Source organism: Anolis sagrei, chromosome 2 (genome assembly GCF_037176765.1).
Source record: "Anolis sagrei isolate rAnoSag1 chromosome 2, rAnoSag1.mat, whole genome shotgun sequence".
Taxonomy (NCBI): Eukaryota; Metazoa; Chordata; class Lepidosauria; order Squamata; family Dactyloidae; genus Anolis; species Anolis sagrei.
The window spans coordinates 193545825-193564376 of record NC_090022.1 but is presented as its reverse complement, the minus strand read 5'-3'; the positions used below and the strand labels follow the sequence as shown (position 1 = coordinate 193564376).

The 18552-nt window shown below is 42.5% G+C and overlaps 2 protein-coding genes across 5 annotated transcripts in view; one reads left to right on the top strand and one right to left on the bottom strand.

Moving 5' to 3' along the window:
- The first annotated feature begins 1907 nt into the window (after window positions 1-1907).
- On the top strand, window positions 1908-12068 carry LOC132767615 (uncharacterized). The gene is made up of 8 exons (XM_060762767.2): window positions 1908-1999; window positions 5633-5886; window positions 6046-6109; window positions 6639-6766; window positions 8396-8514; window positions 10128-10263; window positions 11451-11547; window positions 11690-12068. Exons 1-8 carry the CDS (start codon window positions 1930-1932, stop codon window positions 11734-11736), a joined length of 915 nt encoding a protein of 304 aa, XP_060618750.2. The 5' UTR covers window positions 1908-1929; the 3' UTR covers window positions 11737-12068.
- Window positions 12022-18552, bottom strand: part of RBM10 (RNA binding motif protein 10) — a 32076-nt gene continuing 25545 nt past the window's right edge. For 3 of the 4 annotated variants that reach the window (XM_060762762.2, XM_060762764.2, XM_060762766.2), the window contains exons 18-24: window positions 18235-18384; window positions 16864-16929; window positions 16345-16530; window positions 14376-14450; window positions 14167-14273; window positions 13859-13988; window positions 12022-12277 (exon numbers count right to left, since the gene is read on the bottom strand). In XM_060762762.2, the coding sequence (XP_060618745.2) occupies window positions 12152-12277; window positions 13859-13988; window positions 14167-14273; window positions 14376-14450; window positions 16345-16530; window positions 16864-16929; window positions 18235-18384 (840 nt within the window). In that variant the 3' untranslated portion in view covers window positions 12022-12151. The remainder of the gene's footprint in view (window positions 12278-13858; window positions 13989-14166; window positions 14274-14375; window positions 14451-16344; window positions 16531-16863; window positions 16930-18234; window positions 18385-18552) is intronic. The other variant, XM_060762763.2, reaches the window with a different exon arrangement.

The window sequence follows — 18552 nt, the reverse complement described above, 5'->3', positions numbered from 1 at the left end:
TGTCCTCAATACTGGAAGCAAAATGCTAGGCTCAAAGGAATTGCCTCAATCTTCCAAAGGTGATTCTTGTCACAGACTCAGAACCATTTCTGCACTGATCAACTTGTGTTATCCTCCCTGCTAGTTTAATCATCCACAGGGCTGGGGAATGTGTGCCCACCAGCTGGGCTTGGAATGGAGCTCCCATTATCCTTCTCTATTAGCTGTACTAATTTTTGTTTATTATTTATTATATATTTATTTAAAACTTTTATATCCCGTTCTTCTCACCCCTGTAGAGGGACTCAGGCCGGCTTACAGCAAGGATTCAATGCTACTAATACAAATTAAAACATCATACAACAATACAAGATTAAAATACATAGAGAAAACATAAATATAAGCCAAATCACCAAGATAAAATCATGTTCAACTCAGTCCGTATATGTGGTCACTCACTTTGGTCTGTTGTTTATTCGTTCAGTCGCTTCCGACTCTTCGTGACCTCATGGACCAGCCCATGCTAGAGCTTCCTCTCAGCCGTGGCCACCCCCAGCTCCTTCAAGGTCAAGCCAGTCACTTCAAGGATACCATCCATCCATCTTGCCCTTGATCGGCCCCTCTTCCCTTTTCCTTCCATTTTCCCCCAGCATCATTCTCCTCTCCAAGCTTTCCTATCTTCTCATGTGGCCAAAGGACTTCATATTTGCCTCTAATATCCTTCCCTTCAGTGAGTAGCCGGGCTGTGGAAGGGTCCTGGGGCATTTAAAAAGGAGCTGAAGATGGTGACAACAGCAGATTAATCAGGATTGTCTCTGCCAGGCTGAGGCCCCATCTAGACTGCCATATATCTCCTGCTATGAAACATCACGAAGTTTAAGATCTTCAGGAGAGGCCCTGCTCTTAATCCCACCACTATCACAAACATGGTTGATGGGGATGAGAGACAGGGCCTTCTCATCAGTGGCTCCCTGCCTATGGAACGCCCTCCCTAGAGATATCAGATTGGCCACCTCCCTCTTGTCTTTTAGAAGGAAAATCAAGACCTGGTTATGGGACCAAGCATTTGATCAGTGAGCAGCAAGTGGAAGAAGATCACACAACTTATGGCAATGAATTGACCCGGACGGGTTTTTGGATTTTGATTTAATGGAAATGTCTTAATTAATTGTTTTAATTGTTGTTTTTATTTTTAATATTTTGATTGTACAGTGGTTGTTTTCTATGATGCTAGCATTGTATGATGCTTTTGTTAGGCCGACCTGAGTCCCCCTTCGGGGGGGAGGGCGGGGTATAAATATACGAAATATATAAATAAATATAATGCAGTTTGAAACTGCCTTAAATCCTCAGTGTGGTCCTACTGTCCCTCACTTGAACTGGATTGAACTGCATTAGAGGAGTCTGCTCTGAGCAAACTCAGACCACATCAGCATTATATGGTAGTGCAGATGGGGCCTGAGATAGTTACAGAGTATTCCAGGGTGGGCATATTCCAAACTTCACATTTTATTAGTAACCCAAGACATATCAAGTATGCATACACTATATATCTAAGGTCCCTTCAACACTGTCATATACAATCCATATTATCTGCTTTGAAGTGGATTATATGGCAGTGTAGACTCAGATAATCCAGTTCAAAGCAGATAATGTGGAGTTGTACTTTTACTCTGCCAAACCACAAATGGCCCAGTGCTACGGAATCCTTGAATTTGGACTGCCCCACCAAACTACAAATCGAAGGATTCCGTAGCATTGAGCATGACCATTAAAGTGGTGTCACGGTGTGTAGATTAAAACACTAGAGCTCTGGGAGCCAATCAAAACGCGGAATGAGGTAGAATACTATAAGAGCCAATCAGATATTGCGACTCCTGGAGAGGGCGGGCTGCGCGGAATGGCTCGACGCGATTGGCTGGGGGCGGAGGCGCGAGGCGCCGTGTCGTCATGGCGGCTCCCGGGTGGTCTGAGAGGGTGCGCGAGCTGCTCACGAGGATGAACTCTTTCCAGGGCGCAGGTGCGGATGGGAGGGAGGAAAAGCCGGCTTTTGAGACACCTCTGCTTGCATAAGTGTGCAGAATAATCTTCACGACTGGGGTCTGTGTTAGCTACATAAAAAGACCCTGGCTGTGTCAGGTGCCTTGGTGCAATGCCCTAGGGTGGTCGCATCTCATTCTCTGGAGGTTTTAAAGAGAACCTGGATGGTCATCTGTCGGGAGTGCTTTGATTGGGTTTAGACTGGATGGGCCTTTTGGTCTCTCCCAAATGTACATACACCTTGATGAAACCGATGACCAAAAATTGAAGTTGTTGTAATAGTGTTGTTTTAATAGTAATCATTAAAACCTGTGTGCCAGCTGTGCCCGTTCTTGAGAAGTCTGACTTGGCCACGGTGATCCACGCTCCTGTTACATCCCGTATAGACTACTGCAACGCACTCTAAATGGGGCTGCCTTTGAAGACTGACCGGAAGCTTCAACTAGTCCAATGGTCGGCAGCCAGGTTGCTCACAAGAGCGAAGTACAGGGAACATACAACTCCTTTGTTACACTCCACTGGCTTCCGATCAGGTTCTGAGCACAATTCAAAGTGCTGTTTTTAACCTTTAAAGCCCTAAATGGTTCTGGCCCAGACTACCTGTCCGAACGTATCTCTTGCCACGAACCATCACAAAGTTGAAGATCTTCAGGAGAGGCCCTGCTCTCGATCCCACCACTATCGCAAACACGATTGATGGGGACGAAAGACAGGGCCTTCTCATCAGTGGCCCCCCGCCTATGGAACGCCCTCCCTAGAGATATCAGATTGGCCACCTCCCTCTTGTCTTTTAGAAGGAAAATGAAGACCTGGTTATGGGACCAAGTGTTTGATCAGTGAGCAGCAAGTGGAAGAAGATCACACAACTTATGGCAATGAATTGACCTGGACTGGTTTTTGGATTTTGATTTTAATGGAATTTTTTTATTTTTAATATTTTTTATTGTACTATGGTTGTTTTTATAATGCTAGCATCATATGATGCTTTTGTTAGGCCGTCCTGAGTCCCCTTTCGGTGTGAGAAGGGTGGGGTATAAATTTAGGAAAGAAATAAATAAAAATAGTGGTAGATTCAAACCGAGATTGAAGAATAAGTATGGAAATATACATTAGGTATCATCAGTATACCTTTATCCCAATTCATGGTATGCAGTGTTGCCAGATTAAAATCTGGAACAGCTCCTGTACATTTAGTAACACTATGTAACACAATTTTTGTTCCTGGGTTTTAAATGCCATTTTCCTTTCTTTTTAAAGATATTTTTATTAATAGATTTTGCAGAACTTGAGAGAAAGAGAAGATTTTTACATCACAAGTGGGAGAACATATTTGTTATTGTTAAGAAAGTAGAAAGAAAAAATAAAGAGTAAGAAGAAAGAAAAAAATACCCAGAAAGAAGGGGGGGGGAAGGATAAAAATAGGAATAAAAATAAAAATGTTGACTTCCATCCAGTCTTTGGTGGTCTTTAAAGTCTTTTTTTTAAAAAAAGTTTCAGAAATTATCTGTTTCACCTCTGTTTCTTTTTTATTTATGATTTGCTCTTTTTAAGCAATAATCTCTTATTTTCCATTTTCTAAAATAGTCTTTTACTGAGTCCCAATTTGTACACTTCTTTGGAATCCCTTAGTTTGATGATAGCCAATGGCAGGAGCCTCCGGTGGCGCAGGTTAACCCCCTGTGCCGTCAGGACTGAAGACCGACAGATCGCAGGTTCAAATCCGGAGAGAACGCGGATGAGCTCCCTCTATCAGCTCCAGCTCCTCATGCGGGGACATGAGAGAAGCCTCCCACAAGGATGATTAAACATCAAAACATCCGGGTGCCCCCTCGGCAACGTCCTTCCAGACAGCCAATTCTCTCACACCAGAAACGACTTGCAGCTTCTCAAGTCGTTCCTGACACGACAAAAAAAACCTGATAGCCAGTAAGTTAGTTCATCCATATTCATTATCTCCAGGGACCTTGTTCTGCCATTCTTTTCTTTTGGGTATTTCTTTTGATCGCCAGTTCTTTGCCAATGCAATTCTGGCTGCCGTAGTTAGATAATTAAACAGTATCTCCTTGTTTTTGTCGCCTTCAAAATCTAGCATTCTAAAAGAAAGCATTCCGGTTCTCTTTGAATTTGTGTTTTTTGAAACATAGTCCAAAACTCTTTCGCTTTTGGGCATGTCCACCAAGCATGAAAGAAAGTTCCTATTTGTTGCTCACACTTCCAGCACTTATTCGATGCATTTTTGTAACATTTTGAAATTTCCTGGGTGTTATATACCATTTGTGTATCATTTTAAGTAGGTTCTCTTTGTCATTTCCTAATTAGTTCTACCATCAAAAGTTTATTAAACTGCAAAAACTTTGTTTTTGCACCACAGCTTGCTATAGTTTTTTCAATGAATATCTCGTATAATCTCAACCAATTCAACCTAGTTTTTGGCAGTCACAAAAATAAACTTTCTGGAGTGTATAACTATGAGTTGTCAAATATTTTCATTGCTGGAATCACTGGATTGCTGTGAGTTTTTCGGGCTGTATATGTCCAGGATGCTTCTGAAACATGGCCTACAGCCCCCAAAAAACTCACAGCAACACCATGGCAACTACTTTGAAAGTAATTACCACACAATTAAACAGGAAATAACACTTTCAAAAAATCTTTCAAATTTTGTTACATAGTGTAATGTAAACCAAGGCATTTCAGGTAGGTTCATAAGGGGAGATATTAGCAATCTGGCTGCTGTTCGTTAGACTAATTGAAGCTTCCGGACAGTCTTTAAAGGCAACCCCATGTAGAGTGTGTTGCAGTAGTCTATACGGGATGTAACCAGAGTGTGGACTACCGTGGCCAAGTTAGGAAGAACTACCTGACTGTACAAGCTGTTCAACAGTGGAACTCTCTGCCTTGGATTGTGGGGAAGGCTCTTTCTTTGGAGGCTTTTATACCATGTGGATGGTCACCTGTCGAGGGTGCTCTGATTGTGCTTTTCCTGCATGGCACGGGGTTGGACTAGATGGTCCATGTAGTCATAGATTATATGATTTTAAGACTGTGGCATGTTTGTTGGAGAATGGAGTCAAATAGCTTGAATATTCCAGAGCTGTCATTCTTGCAAAACAGAATCCTTGTAGACTGAGACCACGGTGCTTTATGAGCTTGCCAAAAATATTATCCTGTATGAACTTACTGATAAGCGTGTATAACGCTTGGGAGGGGGTGGGACCCTAACGAATACATACATTAAGAAATTACTCAGACTTTCTTCTGAGTAAGAGACCATATCAGATTGTGCTACATGTTGTATTGAGCCCAATGAGAAAAGTACTGCCAATGTCATAGAATCCTAGAATAATAAGAGTTGGAACAGACCACATGGGCCATCTCGTCCAACAACCTGCCACGCAGGAAACACACAATCATAATTAAAGCAGTTCTGTCTCTTAGAAGAGACTGCTTCCTAATATATAGAATATCTCCACTAACATAAAAAGTTTAGACATCTGATATGTCGAAACCCTTTGAGGAAAGCTGTAATGGTGTGTTTCTTGGAATCACTGCCATTAATTTGGCCCTCCTCAAAGGTATTCCGGGGGTCTGACTTGGCTTGATCTCCTTGCAGGCTCTTCCAAGGCTCTGTGTCTGCCATTTATGGTCGCTGGTCAACAGGTAGGCCATGTGCCACAGGCTGTGGCTAGATGTCTCTGTCAGTATCCAGCAGTTTTCTCAGTGTCTCAAGGAGATGAGGCACCGGCACGCGTGGAGATGAACCTGCAGCTGGCCTCCTATGAGCAACGGACGTCCGCCATACAAGGGGTGCTCAAGGATCTGAGGGCGCAGCAGGCCTTTCCCTGCCTGAAAGAGTGGAGGGAAGAGGTGAGATGACTGGTTGCTAGTAGCCAAAGGGATGGGAAGAGATGTGGGTGTTTGTGCTCATGACTCTTTCTCACCACTTCCAGGGTTCCTCTGCAAAGAGAGGTGGGATGGAGTTGCAAAGCAGAGCTATTTGTTAACCAAAACATGCTTTTGTCCTAGCTCTACAATGTAATGCCCTACTTTTGTGACCCACCTCTCTTCAGCATGGAGCGTGCGGCAACCCGTGAGTCTGAAAACCTTAATTTTTTCCTTTAAGAAAAATAACACCTTGTTTTCTTAGATTTCGGTAAATGAAACAAGGTTAGTCCAGAAGTAATGGAGAAGTCCCTGTTGAAGGAAACAATCTTTTCAAGCCTCCTCTAGATGATGTTTGTCTGTTTTATAATGTGTCATTTTATAACTTTAAGTATATGTCTTATTTGATTTGCAGTTTCCTTATCTCTATATATCTAAAGCAGTGGGAGGGGCTGCAAGTCACGTGACTGACTCAGTGACAGTTTAGAATGTTCAGTTTTCAACAGGATGACAGTTACTGATATTGTACTATGCTAGTAATATAATATATTTATGTATATCTTGTAAGCCGCTCTGAGTCTCCTTTAGGGTGAGAAGGGCGGCATATAAATGTTGTAAATAAATAAATAAATAAATAAATAAATAAATCTATTCACTGATAAAACTCTTCCTTTGGTCACACCTGGAAACTGTTTTCCTTGCCAAATTATTCCTCTTCCTTTCTCTCTTGAATCCAGCACTATTTGGAGTGAAGCGCTACGGTGCTCACCTGAATGGCTACACTTGGCGAAATGGTCAAATGCACATGTGGCTGGCCCGCAGGGCTCTGAACAAACCCACATACCCTGGCTTGTTGGATAACCTGGTAAGAAATGGGTTAGAGGGGAGGGCTCAAAGGTCTGCTTCCTTTGTTTGAGGGTGGAAGCAAACAAACAATCAGAATACATTCATTGGTCTCAATCACGTCACAGCCAGAGAGAATACTGACTTTAATGGTGTTTGCACATTCCAGAATTGGTAGAAGCTCATAACTGTGTTGATTTTTCTAAAGATTATTTCAGCAAGACCATTTTACCTCAGCACTGAGAAGGAAGAGGTTTCATCTGCTAAGTGTTCTCCTTAAACAGCAGTTTACATTTGGGTGGACAATGGGCAGCTCCTTTATACAAGGTTCAGCATAAATAATACCCGTTTCATTTTTAAGCAAGGCACCCAGGGAGTGCAAACACTAAATTGTAATGGGTTCCTAGAAGTGTTATCTAGTTCTAAAACAAGGTGCATTCTCCCCTTGAAAAAAAATGGGGAATGGGTAATACTGCAGTTGGATAGATTGTCAAAGGTAAGGTAAATTTCCTGAAAGCTCCAGGGAAGGGGCAATGTGGCACCATTTTGGTGTGAAAGGCATACAAGAAAGACAGAAGCTTTTCCTTTGCTTTCCCCATATGCCATTGGCTAGAGTGGCAAATGTTAACAGGTCATTTGAGATTTATCACATTGAGAGCAGAAAGCATGGGTGACCGTCCCTTTAAGAGTAGAATTTGCCCCTCTTACATTGTCAGCGGTCCGGTTTCTGTTCTGCCTCCCCATCACATTCACACATGGAAAGGTAAGAGCCTGCAATATATTCATCTTACATTCATCCAAGGTCAGTATTACTTTTTTTTGTTTTTAATCAGGAGAAACAACAGTATCCAAAACCCAAGAGATCCCTTGCTCTGCCCAAAGCCCCTTACATGAAAGGAGTCTGACACCAGTTTATACCCACTTCTTTCCATGGGACCCTATCGTTCTGCATCAAAGCCCACAGGATACAAGACACAGTGATCCAGATTAAAATAAATTTTGAATGGGATTCTATTGATCTGCATGGAACCCCAGTGGACACAAGAGGCAGTGAGCCAAGTCAAAAACATTGCTTTTCATGGGATCCTGTTGATCTGCATCAAACCCCAGAGGATACAAGAGACTGCTGGCAATGAAATAGGACGGGAAACTTTGATGGTTTCCATAACATCAGTTTTAAAGTTATGAATAAAGTGTGATAAGAGGTAAGAGCTCTGAACACAATAGCTGGCCCGTGTTCAGAATTATTTCCTTTTGGGACATTTTAACCTCTTTTCAACCCTGGAGCATGTGATGAGCTGTTCCTCTCCATGCTAGAAAAGAGGCCTAAGTGTCCTATAATGGGGGATTTGTCAAAGTGATGAGTTTGATTGCCAGAGATTCTTCCTTCCAGAGCACTTTTGCCTCTTTTAAACCAAAGGCTATGCATGACTTCCAGTAGTTGTTTAACTCATGTGATGAACTCAGTTCCCCTCCATGTCTGAAAAGAGGCTGATGTGTCTTACAACTGGGAAATTTCTCAATGTGATAAGGTGGTGACTCTGCTCATTGAGCAGAAAGGGCATGATGGACTAGCAATAATGGTGAAATATTACCCTTCGGACAACTTACTTTAATAGCTCAGTATTGCTGATTTTCCTATTCCCTTTAGGCTGCTGGTGGCATTGCATCAGGGCTGAGCGTCAGAGAGACACTGGTAAAAGAGTGCCAAGAGGAAGCCTGCATACCTGCCTCCCTCGCGGCATTAGCCAAGGCTGTGGGGACTATCAGGTAATAAGGCTACCTCAAATCCAAGAGAAGATGTGATGATGTTGGGATGTCCTATACTTGGATATATGGATCAAGGAGGACGTAATATCAGTAGCTAAGCAATGTATAAAAGCACTTGTTTGTATTCTGTGAAATTTCTCCTCATATAAACTTCTATTTCTTTTTGAGACTCTTCCTGTTTAATATATTGTCGAAGGCTTTCATGTCCAGAATCACTGGGTTGTTGTAGGTTTTTTCGGGCTATATGTTCTAGAGGCATTCTCTCCTGACGTTTCGCCTGCATCTATGGCAAGCATACCTCTGAGGATGCTTGCCATAGATGCAGGTGAAAAGTCAGGAGAGAATGCCTCTAGAACATGGCCATATAGCCCAAAAAACCTACAACAATCTCTTCCCGTTTGTTTTGAAATTATTAATATAGCATCTGTTCTAAATGCGTCTGTGGGTCTACAGAAATGTCTACCCACTTCTTGATCTATGATAAAAGTGTATCCAAAGGGAAAGCTAAGTACTCTGCATAGCTTCTGAGCCAGTAGTTTTTGGGGGTCCTTGATCCCCAGCAGCCACATTTGTTCAATGTTGCCCTCTTTTCCTAATTTACTAATTTAAAAGCTGGATTGATAGTAAGAAGACGCTGATGATTTATGTTTTTATTAGTTTTATATGGTTTTTATATATATGTTAAATGTTTTTAATTTTATTTTTATGTCTGTTGGGGCATTGAATTGTTGCCGACTGTAAACCGCCCTGAGTCGCCTTCGGGCTGAGAAAGGTGGTATACAAATATGGTAAATAAATAAATAGTGAATGCTAATAGAGAGCAGTGGTTTCCAACCACTGGTCCTCTGGATAATTGGACCTTTAACTTCCAGAATTCCTGACCACTAGCCATGTTGAGTGGATTTATGTAAACCAAAGTCCAAAACAAAGGGAGAAGCAGAGATCGAGAAGCACTAAAGTTTATGGGCAGGTGGCCTTCTAGATGCTATTTCCAGTTTCATTAGGAAAGCAGGGATAAGCTTATGAGATAAAGATGACTCCCATTTTTTCTAGAAATAATATGAAACATGACTTCTACATAATTTGGAGTCAGAACTACCCCCAGGCAGGAAGATACCCGACCAATCACATAGATTTAAAGTTGGAAGAGACTAGCAGGGCCATCCAGCCCAACCCCCTTCTGCCATGCAGGAACACAGGATCAAAGCACCTCCAAGAGATAGCCATCTAGCCCCTGCTTAAAAACCTCCAGAGAAGGAGCCTCTACCAGACTTTGAGGCAGCTGCATATTCCATTGCCGAACAATTCTTACTGTCGGGAAGTTCTTCCTAATTTTTAGGTGGAATCTTTCTTTCCTTCAGTTTGAACCCATTGCTCCATTTTGTCCTGAGTCAGCAGAGTAGCAGAAAACAAGACTGCTCACTTCCTCAGTGTGATATCTTTTCAAATATTTAAACATACTATCGTCACCTTTCAGCCTTTTCTCCCAAGCTAAACACACCCAGCTCTCTAAGCTGTTCCTCATAGGGTTTGCTTGCCCTCTCCATTGCTTGCTATCACCACGCAAGTCATCCGTATGACTGAACTACTTCCCCTGCCTTCTCCCACCTCAGCTACACCTATGAAGGGGCACGTGGAGGCATCTATCCTGAATGTCAGTTTGTATTTGACCTGGAGCTGCCTGAAGACTTTGTGCCCCAGGTGGGGGATGGAGAGGTGCAGGAGTTCTACCTTTGGCCACTTGACAAGGTTGGTAGGTGTAATTTGACGTGCTCAGAAAAGCAGCTAAGTGTACCCGTCGAGGTGAGGCCTTCTATACGCAGATATCTTTCTTCTTGCAGTTATTCAGTGTAATAAAACCAGCCGTACAGAACCGTATTGTAGTTTATACTAGGTTCCCAAGTAGTAGCCATGCCAGGCAGAAAACTAAACAAAAAAACAACCGTTATATGACATCATGCAGACTAAGTAATGCATGTTTTCAAAAAAAGTGCTCCTCTAATAAAGATGCATTATGGCATAATGTATGCATATATCTTTAAGACAAGGATTTATTTATTTTTTTGCTATAAAATGTTGATTAAGGATAGAGGGTCTATGTCAGTTGAAAGGACATACTGTAGTCAGAACTTTCCAAATTGTGTGTTGTGACATATTAGTGTGTCAGCTGCAGTGTGTAGGCATGTCATACAAACGTAAGGGAAAATGTAAAAAAGCTGGAAAATGTATGTCATCTTACAAATCATATATTTTTTAAAGATATAAATGAAAAGTTTTCATGAGATATTTTATGTCCCCACACACTTCATTATTGCAATTTATATATGTGTTTGTATATCTTATAAGGGGTTAGTTTCCTAGTTTGTTTTTGTTTGTTTTATTCCTGTCAGGAGCAATTTGAGAACTGCAAGTCACTTCTGGTGTGAGAAAATTGGCCGTCTGCAAGGATGTTGCCCAGGGGATGGCCGGATGTTTTACCATCCTTGTAGGAGGCTTTTCTCATGTCCCTGCATGAGAAGCTGGAGCTGACAGATGGGAGCTCACCCCGCTTCCCAGATTCGAACCACCGACCTTGGTCAGGAGTCCTGCCAGCACAATAGTTTAACCCCTTGCACCACCAGAGACTCCAGTTAGGCTAGTGAAACTGAATTATTTTCTCATGAAATGAGGCATGTCTAAAAAAGGTGTGTCACTAACATGACATATTTGGAAATCTCTGTTGTAGATAATGACAAGAATAGCAGGCTCCAGTTTCACTTTCCTGTGGTATCAAGATTTCGGCCATTATAACAAGTAGGATGGTCATTTTAGACAAACTGTTATTTGGCTATGGAGAACTTTGGCTCTTATGGACATGGCCTGTTGACAATCTGGAGAGTGATGGGTGAGTGAAGGCAACCAGACTCATATTTTGTATAACTCTTCTCTTTGTGTAGGTGAAAGAGGTCATTGGCTCCTCAGATTTCAAGCCAAACTGTTCAATGGTAGCACTGGATTTTCTTATCAGGCATAGTTACATCCAGCCTGATGAAGGTGAGCTAGACCTGAATCCTAAAAATGTATGATAAAGGGGGAGCAAAGATAAGCTGGCAGCAAGAAGGGCTATAGGTGCACTTGACTGAACATGTTATTTATCAAGTCACTGATATGTCTTCTCATCCCACTTATCTTTCAGAAAGTCATTATGCAGAGCTGGTTGAAGGGCTGCACAGGCCACTTTGAAAGAATAACAATGACTGTTCTGCTGATATACATTTTGTCTATGGTTTTTACTGGTCCACTCCTCTGTAAAAACTGATAATACAGAAGGATCGCAGATGGAGAGACTAGAATGAAGTCTACTTTCTGCTTTGAGTTTGGTCTCTCCGCAAGACTTGAAGCTCAAAGAGCTATTATGTTATATCCATACCACAGTGGTGTACTTCAGCAACTTATGTTTGCACAGGGACTCACAAAAGTACTTGGCAGCTGCATGTGCTCCAAGGCTCCAGACATGTAAAAAAACACTTTTGTGTCCATTTTAACATTTAATTAAAAAAAGTCAACCAAAGAAACATTGTGTGAAAGTTGGGCACCGGGGAGTGGGTGGAGGAACACATCGGCAAAATACTGTACAGGTGTGTGCTCCACAAAGAACTCAGTCCGTCTCGTTGAAACGCGTCACCATAGTCTTGTGCAATGCCTCGCGATAGGACTCTGATGCTACAGCCCCATAAGAGCTGCCACGTGCTCCCAGGCCAGACCCACGGACCCGTGTTGGGGCCTAGGAAAAACCGGGGGTGGGGGTGGGGGAGGAGAGGAAAAGCAAGTATTAAAGAGAGACTGACACACTCTTATAGAGAGAAATAAATCTTCCCTCCCTCCCTATAGAGTCTATAAAGGTCTATCCATAGGCACTTCACTCCATGCATTCAAGGAAACAGACTTAGGGTATATCTACAGTGACCATTAAATGCAGTTCCAAACCGGTACTGAAGAAAGTGGTTTTGCTGTGCAGATGTTTACACAGGAAATCCTGGAACCAGTTTGAGGCTCAGATGATGACGACAGAAACTACAAAGCACTGATGTGCATTAAGGGCTCTCTTTTGTGCATTTTTGTGGGAGTTTGTTGCCTGGACTCAATAGTTTGAAACTAGCTTTGAACTGCATTAAATGGTCTGTGTAGAAGGGGTCTCTGTTGATTAAAGCTTCATCTCCAAAGTTCTGCAAGATCCCTTTATACACCAATACTCCAGATTACCACAACTGGCAAACAGGGATTCAAATCTTTATCACCAGAGTCCTAGTCCCACACCCAAATCCCACTGGCTCCTCTCATGCTAAATCTAAGAATGTACATATCATCAAGCAAAAGGCTCATATCCTCCTTCGTTTTGCAAATACAGTTCATGAGAAAGGGAGGCAACTACCCAGTATGTCTCCACAGGATGAATGAATGATATATATATATAGGTAAAGGTTTTCCCCTGACATTAAGTCCAGTCATGTTTGACTCTGGGGATCAGTGCTCATCTCCACGTCTAAGCCAAAGAGCTGGGGTTGTCCATAGACACCTCCAAGGTCATGAGGCCAGCATGACTGCATGGAACGCCGTTATCTTCCCGTCATGGCGGTACCTATTGATTTACTCACATTTGCATGTTTTCGAACTGCTAGGTTGGCAGAAGCTGGGGCTAAGAGTGGGAGCTCATGCCGCTCTTTAGATTCGAACCTGCGGCCTTTTGGTTAGCAAGCTCAGCAGCTCAGCGGTTAATTTGTCACATTGTTACAGATACTATTACAATTTTTTAAAGGATAGAAAAAAAGCAAGTCATCAGAATGTTATGAGAATATATGGGAAAAGAATTGTAATGGTGACTGTTACAATGTGACAAATATATCTATCTATCTATCTATCTATCTCACATTGTCACAGACACCATTACAATTTTTCCCCATATATTGTCATAACATTCTGATGATTGCTTTTTCCCCTATAATTTGCATTTCTATTCTTATTTACTAGTTATACATATCCTAAATGTCATTTGACCAGGAGCTGGCCACCAGGAGAGCCTCTGGTTTTGCTAAGAATTTAACTTTGTGCTTTTACATACATTACAACTGTACCCTGTTTGCTTCTGATATGATAAATTAAAACCTTATACATATATCCAATTTTTCCTCTTCCTCCCCTCCCCCCCCCCTTTCTGGGAACAGTTGTATCTCTGCTCTTTGTATTATTTATTTATTCGATCATGAAGACTGTCTGATTCAATTGCTTGTATTTTCCTTTCCCTTTTACACTAGCTAATACGGAGACATCTATATTTACAGTAATTTGAAAAAAAGCCCCCTGGTACCTCAATAGGGGCAATGATGCCCTGCTTCTTGCGACCCAGTCCACTGCCTTCTTTCCAGCCCATGGCCTGTAGCATGCGACTGCCAATGTTGTCACTGCCGAGTCCGTCCCGCGTTGGTTGTTCAAAATCCCTGTTGCAGAATAAGGAGAGGGTGCCCTCTCTTTTTAATAATGAACTTCACAGGAAAGTACACAGTATGTTGAAGAATGAAAGGCTTAATGTGATGGAGATGACAAAAAGGAGTTCCCTCTCAAAGGGGAACATTTCTCTCACAACTAAGGACCATGCAAAAGGCAGGAAGGGCTTACACAGTGGCTGGTGTGACTGCTGAATATTTCCTCTTTTTGGGTTCAGGGGGCTCAGGGACACCATACTTCTCCCTTCGTTCAGCTGCGCGATCTCTGTATTTCATCTGCTGATAGGTCATGAAGCAAATACATTAAGGATTCCAAGCCTGACTATATAACGCTCCCACCACCGGGGCCAGTTGTTACCCATCCCTGCCCTCCTCCAATACCTCTATGTCATTTTTCTCAAGTGCCTCAAGCTCTTGTTCTGACAAGTGTGCCCGCCGATGGATTTCCAAATTTTGCTGCGGAGGGGGAAAAGAGAAGACAGACTTAAGCGGATATCAAGATGGGCATCCACTGAACATCCCATCACGGTCTCATATACATATGCCAATTTTTATAGTAGAAACTTATTAGGTTAACCCCGAAAAACTCGATCAGTACTTAAAGTTTGTTATGTTGGACAAGTCTGCTCTAGATGCATCATTGGTGGGGTTCAGTGTGTGCTGTGGCTGCAGGATAAACTACAACTCCCACTATGGTGAGTCAGTCCCCACAAACTCCTCCAGTAGGTTGAGTTAGTCATGGGGATTCTGTGTGCCAAGTTGGTCCAGGTCCATCATTGGGGGAGCTCACAGTTTCTCTGGTTGTGGGTGAACTACAGTTCCCAGAAAGGAAGGTCAGTTCCCCCAAGACCCCTCCAGTAATCAAATTTTGGCATATCAGGTATGTGTGCCAAGTCCAGATCCATCAGTATTTGGGTTCACAGTGGATGTAGGTGAACTACAAGTCCCCCAAATCAAGGTGAATTTTCCCCAAAGACCTCCATTATTTTTTGTTGGTCATGGGGCTCTGCATGCCAAGTTTGGTCCAATTCCATCTTTGGTGGAGATCAGAGTGCTCGTTGATTACAGGTGAGCTATAAATCCCAGTACATACAACTCCAAAATGTCCAGGCTAATTCCCCTCAAAACCCACCAGTATTCAAATTTGGGCATATTGGGTATGCGTGCCAATTTCAGTCCAGATTCAGCGTTGTTTGGGTTCATAATACTCTATGGATGTAGATGAACTACAACTCCTATAAATCCCCCTAAAGACCTCCAGTATGTTTTGTTGGTAATGGGGGTTCTGGGTGCCAAGTTAGTTCCAGATCCATTGTTGGTGGAGTTCAGAGTGCTCTCAGATTGCAGGTGAACTATATATCCCAGGATCTACAACTCCACATCTGGAAGACAATCATCCTCAATCTACAAGGGATTGCCTAAAAAGTAAAGATAATACCACTATTTGAACTGAAGCTTGTAACACCAGGACTCTGTGAAGCTCACAGAAGAATTAGAATTAGATGTTCAACAGAACTGGTACCAATCACATCCCCAGCTGCAGAAGTTTTACTTCTACACTTTTCCTCTGCCTAGTGTATAGAAGATAATTTTTTTGCATTGGAATAAATGAGAAGTTAATCTGACTTATCAAAAACAGGCATACAATGTACATCTATTTTATAATTCTAGAAACTACCTGGGTGAGTTAACACACTTTTTGTGTGTGTGCTTGGAATATCTATTATTGGGTGTGGCCTCTCAGTTTCTAGAGCATTTCATGCTTTCTGAACATCCTTCAGGTTCTCTGTTCAGACCACACTTTTGTAATTACATCTGAGTCTATCCAAGGCACTTGTGCCCCTGGGAACAATAGTAGCTTCAGAAATGGAAGCAGTTTGCCCACCAAAAGAGCATCTACAGCCACATCTACAATTTGACAATCAGAGATCAAAAGCTCAGACTTGTGCACTTAAGCTCAAACAAGGTGTATCTCTCATTCTAAGATCAGCTATCCTACTGATCTTGAGGAATAAGCTTCGCATTTGTCCACATTTCTAGGTTAATTCAGAACATCTACAGATTTCCTAAGACATGACACAAAGAATGGTCAGAATATCATCAGCACACAGACAGTACAGTCTGGGTGATCTCTTCCCCCCATTTTAAACAGACACAAACAAATAGGATTAGATGGAATTTCTAGAACATTATGAGTTAATGGCCAAATGGTCAGGCAGAACGTGCCAAGCCCCACCTTCAAGGAAGAACAAGAACCATTGCAAAATGCTATCCCCCACATGGCATATCTGCCAAGCAGTTCAAAAGGACATCAGAGTTGTTGGTTTTATAAGTCTTTCTAACTGCATACCTTATGTAATCCCGAAAGCTGCTGGTGACGAATAAGTGCTTCCTTGCTGGGGAACTGTCTGCGACAAAGCAGGCAAGCCAGTTTGTGCCAATCTGTTAACTTCTCTTCCCGATCAGCGGCCTTCTCCTGCTCCTCCTCACTGTCACTCTCACCACTGTAAGCGGCAACTAATCCCCGTGGTGGACTCTGCAAGACAGGTAGATCACAAACGCCATACTGGAATCAGATTGAGAAGGAGCTGGAGGACAGTTAACCATAACAAGTGCTCCAAACCCATCCTTGCCTCCTCTTTTCCAAGCTACAACCCACCAATGCAAGCTAGATCATGGCCCATGGGAAAGACAAGGACTGTCAGCCTAAAAAAAAAGATGGGAAATTATCTGTCTCTCCGTCAATGGCTATAATGAATCATTGTCTTTCTCCTCATGCCTAAGAGGCCATGAAAGCAGAGGATCTTTGACCCCCTACCTGTTTGCATAAAGACCTAAACTGTAGGAAAAGTTGGAAAGCAGGACTTACCAGCCTGTCATCCCCAGTGAGTTTAGAAAGGTCCATGCCGCCATGCTGCCTCTCGGCCAAGGCCCCCTGGGAACAAATTCACAAAAACAGCTCTAGCAACAGCCTGTCAAGTCATTTACCCAATGTTAAGAAACACCATCTTTCTGTTTGGCTGTCACAAGGAATTCTACCAAAGTTTTACTAGGTGGTTGACACATCCTGATGGAGAGATTACAGATGGTTCACATACTGCTTCCTTGCCCTATCAAGACAAACACACAGGAGGAAGCAATGCACAGAACAAGAGCCCACTTCTGCCCACCCCTTCACTCCTATATAATTCTTTTCCTGATAAGAATGTTTCAAATGAATAGAGTGAAAGAGACAAGGCTACAACTTGGGCCTCTGGGATTTAGATCCAAGAATTGTTAACCAAAGCAAGTCAGAGTCAGGATTCTGGCAGAGAAGTTGTCTTATTCCACAGAAGCATTAACATGCACAGTGAAAAAGATGAACTGGCAGGCCTATAGAAATGATGCCAGAGTGTCAGAATTAACCATTTTGTTTAGGTATCAAGAATTAGCCACAGAAAGTGTTGGGTGTGTGGACTTATTAACAAAAGACCCTCCCCATGAATGTATAGCAGAGTAACTTATTAGCAGTAGCGTGACCCAGCAACAGTAGCCAAAAGGGACAGAAAGAATAAAAACACACAGACCAATGTTATATCTTCCTTAGGAGGCTTTTCTTTGTAGTAAAATTATATGGTTGTGCAATTTACAAGAACAAGGTTTTCATAACACAAATAAGTTCTTTATACTTTTTGGCTTCCACACTGGGCTTCTTTCTCATGCAGATAAACAGCTTTGCTCTCACAGAGCCTTCTTTCACACCAAAGTTAACAGGAGCTTCACACAGTAGCTTTTTATACACAGAGCCTTCACACTGAAGCTTCACACATGAGGCCTTCAACCTAGGGCGTCTCTCACTGAAGCTTCTCACACCAGGCCTACTCACACTGAGGCCTGCTAACACCGAGACCTACCTCACACTGAGATCTTTCTACCACTGAGGCCTTCTCACACTGAGGGCTCTCTCAGACTGCTTTCTCTCTCACACTGAGGTGAACTAATACTGAGGCCCTCTCATACTGAGATCTACTAACACAATGATGCCCTTCTCCCACAGAGATCCTCTCACAAACCGAGACCTACTAAGCTACAGACACACCTATTTATATTGAACTGCAGCTTTTGCTGAGTCACTGTATCCATTTTAACCCTTTCAGTGCTTGACTCACATTTTTGTAAGTAAAAATACCTAGTTAATTTTTAATATTTCTGACAGTGTAACATGCTGCCAGTCAAATTCTGGTAAAGTAAGATGGGATACCTTTTTCTCAAGTATGGCATAGCCAGCATCAGCAGTGGCAGATTCCCGCCTTTCATCCTCTCGCATAGAAGAGACTGGCTGGAAGCTGTTTTTGAAGTTCTCCTTCTGCTTGTTAAGACTTCGGGCCCAGCGCTCCATATCCTTTGCAATCTGAAGAGAACCCAGAAGTGGATGAACAACACAGTTTTTAATTCATGTCAAAAAGGCTCCTGATCAGAAATGTAAAATCATCACATACAAATAGAGATGGGGGCTTTGTAATCTTCCAGATATTGCTGGGTTGATCCTCCCATCATCTCTCACTTTTTGCCGTGGTTG

Excerpts from the sequence above, each read along its gene's own strand:
- LOC132767615 (XM_060762767.2), top strand. The coding sequence starts at position 1,930 with ATGGCGGCTCCCGGGTGGTCTGAGAGGGTGCGCGAGCTGCTCACGAGG. Across the intron at positions 6,110-6,638 it reads CATGGAGCGTGCGGCAACCC|CACTATTTGGAGTGAAGCGC; the intron begins GTGAGTCTGAAA and ends TCTTGAATCCAG. Across the intron at positions 6,767-8,395 it reads CTGGCTTGTTGGATAACCTG|GCTGCTGGTGGCATTGCATC; the intron begins GTAAGAAATGGG and ends TATTCCCTTTAG.